At 43.2% G+C, this 12673-nt stretch overlaps 1 protein-coding gene across 3 annotated transcripts in view; it reads left to right on the forward strand.

Moving 5' to 3' along the window:
* The window catches only part of BACH2 (BTB domain and CNC homolog 2), a 359882-nt gene that overhangs the window by 270988 nt on the left and 76221 nt on the right, over positions 1–12673 (forward strand). For all 3 annotated transcript variants that reach the window (XM_067702565.1, XM_067702566.1, XM_067702564.1), the window contains exon 4: positions 2172–2426. In XM_067702565.1, coding sequence (XP_067558666.1) covers positions 2184–2426 — 243 coding nt within the window. In that variant the 5' untranslated portion in view covers positions 2172–2183. The remainder of the gene's footprint in view (positions 1–2171; positions 2427–12673) is intronic.

Consider the following 12673-nt stretch of genomic DNA (forward strand, 5'->3'; position numbering starts at 1 on the left):
AAATAACAGTGAAAAGCTCAATATGTTCCCCATAACTCTGGGAACAAGGGGAGAATGTTTGCTCTTACCATTTATACTCAACATTGTACTGGAGGTTCTAGACAATGCAGTAAGGCAAGAAAAAGACATTGAAATCATCCAGATTGGAAAAGAAGTAAAATGTCTTCATTTACAGACAATATTATCTTCAATATAGAAAATCTGTGGAATCTACCTCCCACCCCACCCAAAATAAAAAAAAGGCTATGGGAACGAATAAGCAAGTTAGGCAAAGTTGCAGGATACAAGATCAATACAAAAATCAGTTATATTTCTATATGCTAGCAATGAAAAATCAGAAATTTAAGTTAAAAACAAAACCATTTATAATTGCATTAAAAATACTTATATCTAGTTATAAATCTGACAAAAGATGTGACCTTGGTTTGTACAAAGATTTTTTAGATATGACACCAAAAGCATGATCCATTAAAGAAAAAATTGTTCAACTGGACTTCCTCAAATGAAGACTTTCTGCTTTTTGAAAAACACTGCTAAGAGAATAAAATGACAAGCTACAGACTTGGAGAAAACAGTTGCAAATCACACATCTGATAAAGGACTTTAATTAAGTATATTAAGGAACTTCCAAAACTCAATAGTAAGGGAAAAAAAAACAGTATAAAACGGGCAAAGAATCTACCTCTCCAGAGAAGATAAATAGATGGCAAATAAGCACATGAAAGATTCTCAGTATCTTCAGTCACTAGAGAAAAGCAAGTTGAAAACACAAAGAGATTCCACAGTGTACCTATTAGAATGGCCAAAATTAGAAAGATTGACCATACCACGTGGTGACAAGGATGGGCAGGAACCGGACTGTCATAACTGCCATTGAAAATGTGAAATGTCACAACTGCTTTAGAAAACAGGGCCATTTCTTTAAAAGTTAGACTTACACATACCAAATGATCCATCCATTCTATATCTAGGTGTTTACACAAGACAAGTGAAAGCATATGTTCATACAGAGATTTATACACTAATCCGTAGCAGCTTCATTTGTAATAACCAAAAACTGGGAAATACCCAAATATCCATCAATAGATGAATGGAGAGGTGCGCGGGAGAGATTGTTAAGGGACATAAAGAGACTTTTGGTGGTGAAGGATATGTTCATTGTCTTACTTGTGATGATGGTTTCACTGTTGCATGTATGTGCCAGAACATATCAAGTTGCACAGTGTAAGTATATGCAGTTTATTGTATGTTAAAACTCTTTAAAAAAATAAACAGTAATAAAGCAAAAAGAAAGTAAGACTCACTATTGGAATTCATACTAGTGTAAATATTACTGGAAAACGGTTGTGTAAGTTAGATTTTTTTTTAAAATATCAGTACATCAATGGACACTTTTTAAAGCAAAGAACGCTTTCGTAAAAGTAATCTTCACTATTGAATGCATCTGTTTTTTTGACTCCTGATGCAATATATTGTGTTTCCTTAAAGAGGATGTACATCCAGTCTGCTGGGATGACAGCAGCACATTTGCACTTCTTTTCAAGAGCCTTTCATGACAACAGTGGCATCATGGTGGCCATGCTTTGTCTTGAAGTGGCGGAGGGCAGTTGCGATAGATAGCTGGCTACATCCACTCCTTCATACACATTCCGTTTAGTTCCCGTGTTAAATTACGTATTGTGATTAGATATTTACTCTGCTTGGCATCTTAGCCAAATTTCAGCCTAGGAACTTACACGTGCTTCATCCAGGCAGCACTGCCAATACTTCAGAATGAGTCATTTCCTCTTAACACAAAGCTCAGTTAATACTTGCACCGCGACTCTGTATGTGTGAAAGTTCGCTTTCAGTCCACTAACAAAATTAAAACTACCAAGTTTTAAAGTAGGTATGCGTTTTGAATGTTTTGGGTGTTCCATTAAAGGACCTGGCTTTGTTTCTGCGTGGTAAAAGGACTCAGTAAGAGGAAAGGAGAGAAGTCAGCCACAGAACACAACCTTCCAGATGTTTTCTGAGCTCACAGTGCTAACTGCGCGTAAGATGCTAATGGACAGTTCTGCTTCTTTCGCCCTGGCTCAGGGCGGTGACTCCCAGGCGCTCAGCATCCTTTCTCACTGTGTCTCTCTGACTCAGGGAGCCGTGATGACCCAGGCTTGCTTGCTTTCTTTCAGGGTGTGAACGGCATGTCTGTGGATGAGAAGCCTGACTCCCCCATGTATGTGTATGAGTCCACAGTCCACTGCACCAACATCCTCCTGGGCCTCAATGACCAGCGCAAAAAGGATATTCTCTGTGACGTGACTCTGATCGTGGAGAGGAAGGAGTTCCGGGCCCACCGAGCTGTGCTGGCCGCATGCAGTGAATACTTCTGGCAGGCGCTGGTTGGACAGACGAGAAATGACTTGGTGGTCAGCTTGCCTGAGGAGGTACAGTAGTTTGGTTTGTTCATGCAGTTGCTAACGGAGGTTTGTTGACTTGGAGACAGTTGGCTGAGGAGGACCTGGAACGTAGGACCTGTGCCACATCCCTGCTTGGGGGCTGATGATCAAGTCGCCCACACGTTAGGTTTGCGGCAGAGCCAGTTTCTATTGGATGCATTTCACGTCTCAGAGGCAAGAATCTGAACCGCACCTGTGCCTCACAGTCCTTTCTAGTTTCTAGTTCACTTACTCTTCGGGTTTTGAGTAGTTTGCCCAAAGTTTAGTACAGTCCTACATGTGGGATTTCAATCATTGGGACTGTTGCTATGATTTTTCTCTTTCAAATGGTTGAAGGAACACTTGATTTCCCTTGAGAGTAAAAGAATGAAAGTATTCACAGCACCTTCCTTGCCCAGGGGGAAGAGTAAAAGCAGGCAGTCATTTTCACAGTTAATATAGTAAGATTCTAAGAAGTGTAAACTTGCTTTTCTCACCATCGTTGAAAATACCCTACTCAGGTTTCTTAATTACTTCAGGGAATCTAGTCACTTCTGTACTTTGGGGACACTAGTAGCTGGACTTGTTCTGTCCAGAGATGACATACAGTTGGATGGTTTGAGCTGCCAGAACTCAAAGGATGGGCTTCATGCCGACGAACCATTAAATTGGCCACCACTTTGAACTGTCTATACAGTTACTCTTTTTCCATCATCCTGATTCCCCTTCATTTTTGTGGGACTAAGGGTAACACGGAGCAGCTTTAGGCTTTGTGTTCAAGGCCAGAATCATTCCCTGTGCACCAGCATGGTCTACAACACCAGGGCTGCCACTGACAGTTGTGCAGGCTGTGCACTGCACAACTCTCAGGGGTACAACTCATATTCATAGTCTATGTGAAGAGAGACCCAGAGTTGTGCCATGATCCACAGAGCAGCTCTTCACAGCACCCCTAGGAGAAACCAAAGACCGGGTCACCCTGAGGGAGGTGCTAATGGGCACAACTAGCATTAAGTCTCAGGGGTCACAGATCCAGTGTCTCCAGAGGCCTGGCAACTCATATAAATGAGTAAAGCAGGTTGTGTATAAGAAGTAGGACATTGGGGCTTCCCTGGTGGCGCAGTGGTTGAGAGTCTGCCTGCCGATGCAGGGGACACGGGTTCATGCCCTGGTCTGGGAAGATCCCACATGCTGTGGAGCGGCTGGGCCGGTGAGCCATGGCCGCTGAGCCTGAGCGTCTGGAGCCTGTGCTCCGCAACGGGAGAGGCCAAAACACTGAGAGGCCTGCGTACCGCAAAAAAAAAAAAAAAAAAAGTAGGATGTGGTGGGGCAAGCAGCTGCTCCACAGAAAGACATTCAAGTTCAACATAAAAAACAAATAGACATACACACTACTGTATATAAAATAAACAACAAGGAAGCTAGGGTAGCTTTATTGATACCAGTCAAAATAGACTTTAAGACAACGTTATTTGCACAGGGAACTAGATTCAATATCTTGTATTGAGCCTATAATGGAAAAAATTCTGAAAAACAATATATATCAATATATATTCATAAATATAACTGAATCACTTTGCTATTCACCTGCAACATTGTAAATCAACTATTCTTCAATTTTAAAAAATCCATCTATACCCCCCCCCCAAAAAAACAAAAATAGACAGGGGGTCAGAGGGGGCACCAGATCCAGTCCCCTGTTAGGAAATGTCTGCTGTTACCCCTGCAGAGCAGGGAAGTGGCAAAGTGAGGGCTACACAGGCAGTTTCACATGAGTATTCTTTGTTATGTACCCAAGTGAAGGGCTCCATTACTCCTCCTCGCACCACTGTCAAGTAGAAAGATCCTAATACTAGAAACAAAAGGACAAATCAGTTGAAGATAATGTCATTGGGGCTGGAGGAGGGCGGGATGCTTATGTACCAAGTGATGTGGGAAGGCCAAGAAATGGCAGCTGTGGTGGGACTGGTGATCCTGAGCTGCATTAATGGGCAGATACTTAACCCGTCATTAGGTGAGAGGATAAATATAAAAGACTATGTTTAAACTGGTGGGCGTTCGTCAAATTTAAGACTCTTCTTCTCTTGAGGGGCAGCAAGTGTGCCTTTGTATTTACTTCAACTCTAGAATTCTCTGAAAATATCTAACAAACTTCCAATTATCCCAAATGGTTTTAGGAAGGGGGTGGAGTTTACAGTTAATTTATTATCTGTATCTGTTTGAGAGTCACCTCATATATGTTTTCTACTAATTTCCAAAAAAAATAGATTACATTAAAATATATTTACAAATGAAAACCATAATTTATGTAATTTAGTCTCTCTACCATGACTGCGGGCCCCATCTGGAGACGCCCTGGACCTCGTGCTGTAAACCCTGGCCTGCCCCCCAGTTAGCTCTGTGATCCTGATCTAGTCACTTAACCTCTCTGAGCCCCAGTTCTTACCTGTAAAAACCTCTAAAATGCTGAAGCCCTTAAATTATTTATCATAATACAATACCAAGGCAGTAAAACCTAACCTAAACATTTCTTTTTAGGTCAAATCCCTGATAATCACTTATTTCCTTGGCACTGGGCACTCTTTGAAGTAAGAGTGTGTAGATGCCACACAAAAGTCTGCTGTTTGACCTTTTGATTGTTCGTGTTCCAGTTAAGTGAGAGTTGGCTAAGTGTTGATTTTCTTTCTAGTTGTGTAAAATGATTTCTGTTCCTACATCATCTGCATTTCCAAATAATTAAAACATTCTGGTTCTTCATGTACCTGAAACCTTCAGATATAACGAGACACTTTTTTTTTTTCCTATGAAACGTGAATTCGTATTGTCAGTAACCCAGCTCGAGTCATCCGGCTGATGGGCGTGCAGGCCAGCCCCCACGTGGCATTTTCCTTTGTGGGTCTGTAATTGTTTCTGAGGCCTCCTTCCAGGAGCCTCTGCCTCTGCTCAGAGGCCCCTCCTGGGGCCCCAGGCGCTGGGCATTGTTTTCTCTCCTTGCTGTGTGCACGCTGAAAGGTCCTTGCAGGCTCTCAGATGCTGTCCCACTTAGCTCAGTGAATGACTTCATAGAATTTGAATTAAGTGGTGAATAAACAAACATCCCAAACACTACCTTGGAAAGTAGCTGCATGGAACTCACTGGCATTTGGTTCATATGATGTAAGAAAAAGCATTTGATTAGCTCCTTGGAAATCTTTAAACTTCATCATAAGCCATCACGAATTCAAATCACCTTCCGGCCCGGTCCCAGCCTTGATCACGCTTGGCTTACCTCTGCGCTCCCTGCCCGGGCAACTGCTGAGCTTCACAGGGGCCGGCATGGCTGAGTCTGAAAGCTCCGTCCGTGGGTTATGTTTCTTTTTTTTTAATATTTATTTATTAATTTGGCTGTGCTGAGTCTTAGTTGCGCGTGCGGGATCTTCGTTGCAGCACACGGGCTCCTCAGTTGCAGCATGCGAACTCTTAGTCGCGGCACGCATGTGGGATCTAGTACCCTGACTAGGGATCGAACCCGGGCCCCTTGCATTGGGAGCACGGAGCCTTAGCCACTGGACCCTCAGGAAAGTCCCTGAAAGCTCTGTCTTTGGACTAGGAAACTTCCAGATACAAACCGCTGCCCTTCTCACTCCCCTGCTCTGTCAGTTTAGGCCAAACCCGGCTCCAGCCTGCAGCCGCTGTCCACTTGTGCAGTTCTAGCCCCATGCCCTGACTCCCGGTGGGCAACGCCGTTACCCACAAAGTAGAGCCGACCAGAGTCCCGGTGTAGCCTCTCAGCTGAAAACGGGAGAGACAAAAATAGAGGCCTCCTCCTGGAAGTCAAGGAGTCATGGAGTTGTCTTGCTTTTTTTTTCTTTTCCTAAACTGGCATGACAGATTGTCCCTAGGATTTCTGTGACTTGAGTGTTGGTTCCTCATGGAAAAGCACATCCAGGGATGTGTGTCAGCAAAACGCAGGAGATAAGGCATTGTCCTTGGTACTTCTGTTCGTGATGAAACAGGTCATTTGGTTTGTAATAGCAGGTGTATTCCGTGTTAAGAGATGAAGAGAAAGTGGGTCGTGTACCAAGCGTGGCAAGGCCCTTCTTGCACTGCTCCTTCGGATTCAAGCTGCCTCAATGAACACCTCCTCAGCTATGGTCATAGAGACCACTTAGGCTGGATGCCGGCCATGATGGAAGTGGCATCGCAAGCATGATGTTAAGGTTATGGTGTGTCAAGTACAGAGGGCAGGAAAGGGGTGCAGCTTTGCCCATCAACCCCATTCTGATGGGCTGCTCGACTCCCACCCAGAATGCTAGGGAAGAGCGGCTGAAAGGAGGTTATTGCCAAGGTCTATTATCAGAAAGTCAAAAGATAACAAGTGTTGGCCAGGATGTGGAGAAAAGGGAACCCTTGTGCACTGTGGTAGGAACGTAAATCAGTAGAGCCACTGTGGAAAACAATATGGAGGTTCCTCAAAACATTAAAAATAGAGCTACCATACGATCCAGCAATCCCGCTTCTGAGTCTATATCCAAAGGAAACAAAATCACTATCTCAAAGAGATGCCTGCACTCCCATATTCATTGCGGCATTATTCACAATTGCCAAGACATGGAAACAACCTGAGTGTCTGTCAGCAGATGAATGGATAAAGAAGCCGTGGTCTGTATATAAACACACACATACATACACACAAGTAAATATTATTCAGCCTTTAAAAAAAGAAGGAAATCCTGCCATTTGCAACACGGATAAACCTGGAGGAAATTATGCTAAAGTCAAATAAACCAGACAGAGAAAGACAGATATTGCATATTCTCACTTATATGTGGCATCTAAGGAAAAAAAGTCTAACTCATAGTAACAGAATTGAATGGTGGTTACCAGAAGCTGGAGGGTAGTGCAAAAGGAGAAAGGTTGATCAAAGGGTACAAACTTTCGGTTATAAGATGAATAAGTTCTGGAGACCTGATTACAGCATGGTGAGTGTAGTTAATAATAACGTATCATGGGAACTTCCCTGGTGGTGCAGTGGTTAAGAATCCGCCTGCCAATGCAGGGGACACGGGTTCGAGTCCTGGTCCGGGAGGATCCCACATGCCGTGGAGCAACTAAGCCTGTGCACCACAACTACTGAGCCTGCGCTCTAGAGCCCGCAAGCCACAACTACTGAGCCCATGCTCCACAGCTACTGAAGCCCGCATGCCTAGAGCCCATGCTCTGCAACAAGAGAAGCCACCGCAATGAGAAGCCCGCGCACCGCAACAAAGAGCAACCCCCGCTCGCTACAACTAGAGAAAGTCCTGCGCGGCAACGAAGACGCAATGCAGCCAAAAATAAATAAATTTATATTTTAAAAAATAATAATAATGTAATATATACTCGAAATTCTCTAAGAGAGTAGATCTCAAGAGTTCTCACCACACACACAAAGGATAACTATGGGATGTGATGGCTATGCTATTTAGTTTATAATGGTAATAATTTCACAGTGTACACATATGTCAAAATGTCGCATTGTATACCTTAAATACATACAATTTTTATTTGTCATAAATAAAGAAACGAGAGGGGGAGCTTATTGCCAAGCCTCTGGCACCTTTCTTTGGGCTTGTTTCCCGGGTCCTCTCACTCTATAGAGAAGGGGAAGGGTTCACGCAGGGAATGGCTGTAGGGTAGAGGTATGTATGGCCCCTTAGGCAGAACTTATGCTTTCAGAGGTAAAAATATATTTCAGACTTCTGCTCTCTCACTGTCTCTATCTTTTGCTTCCCCTCTATCTTTCTCTTTCTCTCTCTCTCCCAACATTTTGTGACAAACCTTGTTTTTGCAGTGCCAAACAAAAGGGAAAACTGACCCAGAGGGACTTTGGAAACACAGCATTTGTTGTGAAGTCTCCACCACAGGGTATAGTAAAGAATGTTCCTGCCGTAGTACTGCGGAGCACAGAGGCCAGCAAGGAAATTATGGAATCTTCTTGTCTGAAAGTTTTTAGAGGCTATGAAAGCTGTTAATGTCTCTGGAATGGCTTAGGCCCAGTTTTTGAAAGAAGCAATAAGACAGTTGTGACTGTCTTTGGACAGTCCTTTCAGGATGTCATACTACAGAAAGTACTCAACGCTCAGCATTCTGAGCCTGTGTGTGACTCTAGGGGGAGGGAAGGTTTGGTGGGAAGCAGGGGGTGAGGTCTCTGGGAAGTGGCATGACCAGGGATAAGAAGTACAAAGCACTCCCCCACCCCAAAGCACAGAGCCCACCCTTTAGCATCCCCTCATTTATCACCTAGACAAAACTCAGAGGAACAGGTCAATTTTAGGAACTGAGGAACGTCAGCCATGAGAGGCTGGGAAAACCATAATCAGGACCTTGCCACTAACTGCATATGGGGTCTTGAGCAAGCCGGTCGACCTCTTTGAGCTTCTGTTTCTTCATTCATTCAGCAAATATTTATCAAAGGCTGTACCAGGGGGCGCTGTTCTAGGTGCTGGGTGGACGTAGTGAACAAAACAGACCTTACCTTCCAGAGGAGGAGAAGGAGAGACAGAAAATAAATAGATATAACATGGACTTTGTTAGATGCCATTGAGGAAAATAAAACAGGGAGGGGGGTTAAGGAACGTCAGGGTTCAGGTATGGCAGTTTTAACTAGGGTGGTCAAGAAAGGCCTGTTTGGGGGATGACTTTTGTAGAAAGACCTGAAGAAGGTGAGGGAGACAGCCATGGAAAAGGAAGGAAAAGGAAGGAAAAGGCCCTGGGGATGGAGTGGACCTGGCCTGTTTGACACACGGTAGCAGCATGAGCGAAAGGTCGATAGGAGGAAGCACGTCAGAGAATTACTGGGGCAAGGCTGTGCACCTTTTGGATACATTACCTTTCCTTGGAATGAGCTAGGAGGGCATTGGAGGTTTTCCCAGGAGAAGATAATTTTGACTGTGTGAAAATAGATTGAAAGAGGACAGGGGCAGAAGCAGGAAAAACAGTTAAGATGCTGAGGCAACAAACCAGGCATGATCTGATGGCCTGGACCAAGGTGACAGCAGTGCAGTGGTGATCAGTGTCAGATTCTGGTAACATTTTTTTTTAAGTTTGCAAACTTCTGTTTGTTTGTTTGGCTGTGAGGCTTGCGGGATCTTAATTCCCCGACCAGAGGTCGAACCCGGGCCCCCTGCAGTGGAAGCGTCGGGTCCTAACCACTGGACCGCCAGGGAAGTCCCTCTGGTAATATTTTGAAGGTAGAGCTTATGGGATTATCTTATAGATTGGATGTAGGATGGAAGAGAAAGATAAGAGTTAAGGATAACTCCAAGGTTTAGGGCCTAAGCTGTTGGAAGGATGGAGTTGCCGTTATCTGGGATTGGTGAAGAGTGAGGGAAATAGGTTTCAGGTGGTGGGAGTGGGGCAGGATTAGGAGTTCTATTTTGTACATATTAAGTTTGAGAAGCGTGTTAGCATCTAAGTAGAGATGTCTACTACACAGTAGGATATACATGGCTAAAATTCATGGGAGAAATCTAGCTTGGAGATAGAAGTTTTAATACCAGAGTATTGGGGATATTGAAAACCCCAAGACCAGATACAAATACCAAGTGAATAAGTGTAGACAGAACAAACAAAAGGAGAGAGAGGTCTTAGGATTGATCCTTGGGTCTTTTCAGAACTAAGGGGTCAGGGAGAAAAAGATGAGGCAGCAGGGTAAACCAAGAAAGAGTAACTATTGAAGTAGAAGGAAAAGCAAAAAAAAGTTTGGTGTGTTGGAAGCCAGGTAAAGAAAGGTGGAGAGAGTAATCAGCAATGTCAAATGATGCTGATAGGCAGCTAAGGTGAAGGCTGAAAATTGACCATTCAGCAATTTGGAAGCCATTCGTGATTTCATTGAGCGCTTTGGGAAAGCAATAGGAGCAAAAACCAATTGGGCTGTGTTCTAGAGAGAAGGGAAAGGGAAGGATTTGAAGAAGCTCATGTAGGCTACATTTTTGAGGCCTTTTGAGTTAAAGGGAGCAAAGAGGTGAGCCAGTAACTGGAGGGAAATAGAGTCAAAAGAGTTTTCCTTTGGGCTTCTTTTCTAAGTAGGAAGAAATTCCAGCACACTTGCCCTCGATGGTAAAGGTGATCAATATTCACTCATATCCAATTTTCCTCTCTTTCCTGCACACACAGGAAGACCACATTTACAATCAGGTTTGCTGGGTAACTAGATCTAACCAATAAAACGTGAGTGGGAGTCATGTGTCACTTCTAGCCCGAGGCAGTTAAAAGTAAGTGTGAGGGGCTTCCCTGGTGGCGCAGTGATTGGGAGTCCGCCTGCCGATGCAGGGGACATGGGTTCGTGCCCCGGTCTGGGAAGATCCCACATGCCATGGAGCGGCTAGGCCCGTGAGCCATGGCCGCTGGGCCTGACGCATCGGGAGCCTGTGTTCCGCAATGGGAGAGGCCGCATCAGTGAGAGGCCCGTGTACCGCAAAAAAAAAAAAAAAAAAAAAAAGTGTGAGTTCTTGGTGTTCTTTCACATCCATTGAACTGGTGTCAGAGAACTCCTAGGTGGTGGAACCAAAACCCAGATTCTTTTTTAGAGATTTATGTTTTATTTTATTTTATATCTTACTTTCCAAAAATAAATTTTAAAAAAACCAATCAATTAAAAAAAAACTTAAACACTAATCCAGCTGAAACACAATTAATTCCATTTTTGCCTGTTTCCTTCCAATATTCTCTTTATGTATACACATTTTAAATGGCTGCAGTCATAGAATTGCAAGATTATATATTGCTTTTTATTAGTTAACATCAGAATATCATATAATCTTCCCGTGTCAACTCATATTCCATTCCATGCATAATCTTTGCAATTGCAGTTTTAATAACCAGACTATTCAATTGCATAATCATACCATAATTTACCTTATTCTCTTTGTCGAACATTTATTTTTTAAACATAGCTAGTGAACATATTTTAGCATTTAGGGTTATTTAGTGTTTTTAGCTTCTGGTTTATCCTTTATTTAAGAAATAATGTGGGAAATAGTTTAAGATCATTGAGTTCAAGTGTGAATATCATTATTGCTCTTATATACTTCTGTATTAATATCAGAAGGGTTTGTAGAAACTTACAGTGCCTACATGAATAAAAAAGGAGGAGTCAGTTTATCATACAGCCCAGATTCTTGAGTCACTGTTGGAAGAGAGCCATCTGACTCGCATCAGGCTATGACATGAATGAGGACTTAACCTTTATGTTAGGCCATTAAGACTTGGTGTTTATTTGTTTGCACAGCAAAGCCCATCCTGACTCATACTTGGGCGGATGGGAAAGTTCCAAAAGAGACAGAAAACTTGCTGACATGGCAGACAGAAGGCCGGTCGCTAAAAGAATGCTCTTGAGGACTTGAGAGAGGATAGGATCTCCTGAGCAAGTAGTAGGCCAACTCAACTCAGCAAGGCTCATCCTTCTGGACGTTGATGGAGTTGACCTGGATGATCTCTGGAGACCTAGCCTGTGCTACAGGTTGATGGTCTTGGAATTTTTCTAGGTTCCTGCTGGAGGGAGAGAAGAAAAATCCTGCAGGTCAGAACGAGAGGAGAGATGTTTGGATTGAGAGGTAGGGAAAGACCAGGGAGATGGGAGGCAGATTGGTCTGGAAAGGAGAGAATCATGTGACTTCAGAAGAGGCGTGAGCTCACTTGTCTTCTTTTTGTTTGTAGATCCACCCTGACTTTTCCCATATGGTCTTAGAGTTCATCGGAGATGACAGTTCAAGAGCTGTAGAACCACTGTGCTATTTGATAACCTAGAACATAGACAGATTGTAGAAAATGCAGATCATTGCTCTGTAACGATTTCAGGAGGATCTTGAAAAAAATTATTATTATTTAATGACCTCAATTTCCACATGAGTATGCAGGGAATAACAATACAGGGCACCAGTTTGCCTTTCAGGGCTGCTCTTCAGATTAATGAAATGTGATAAGTTAAACTTCTTGGAAGGATGGTACCACATAAACAGTAGGTGTTATTATTCCCGTGAAAGGAAAGCACAGTCGTCTCTGATGAAATGGCTCTTACCTCAGACTCTTCATTAAAAGCTGTGGTGCAAGTTTCCAAGTTGTATTGGTGAGACATGGTAGCAGATGAAAAAAAAAAGAAAGCAAAAGAAGTCAAAATATCCCAGGTAACGACTTGCCGGCAAGTAAGAAGTTTTCAAGTCCTAGAATCGTGCTGATGAGTCTGAACTGCCTAAAGGCAGAACCTATTTATAGTAACACAAAGGTGACTTCCAGCC

Source organism: Pseudorca crassidens, chromosome 13 (genome assembly GCF_039906515.1).
Source record: "Pseudorca crassidens isolate mPseCra1 chromosome 13, mPseCra1.hap1, whole genome shotgun sequence".
Taxonomy (NCBI): domain Eukaryota; kingdom Metazoa; phylum Chordata; class Mammalia; order Artiodactyla; family Delphinidae; genus Pseudorca; species Pseudorca crassidens.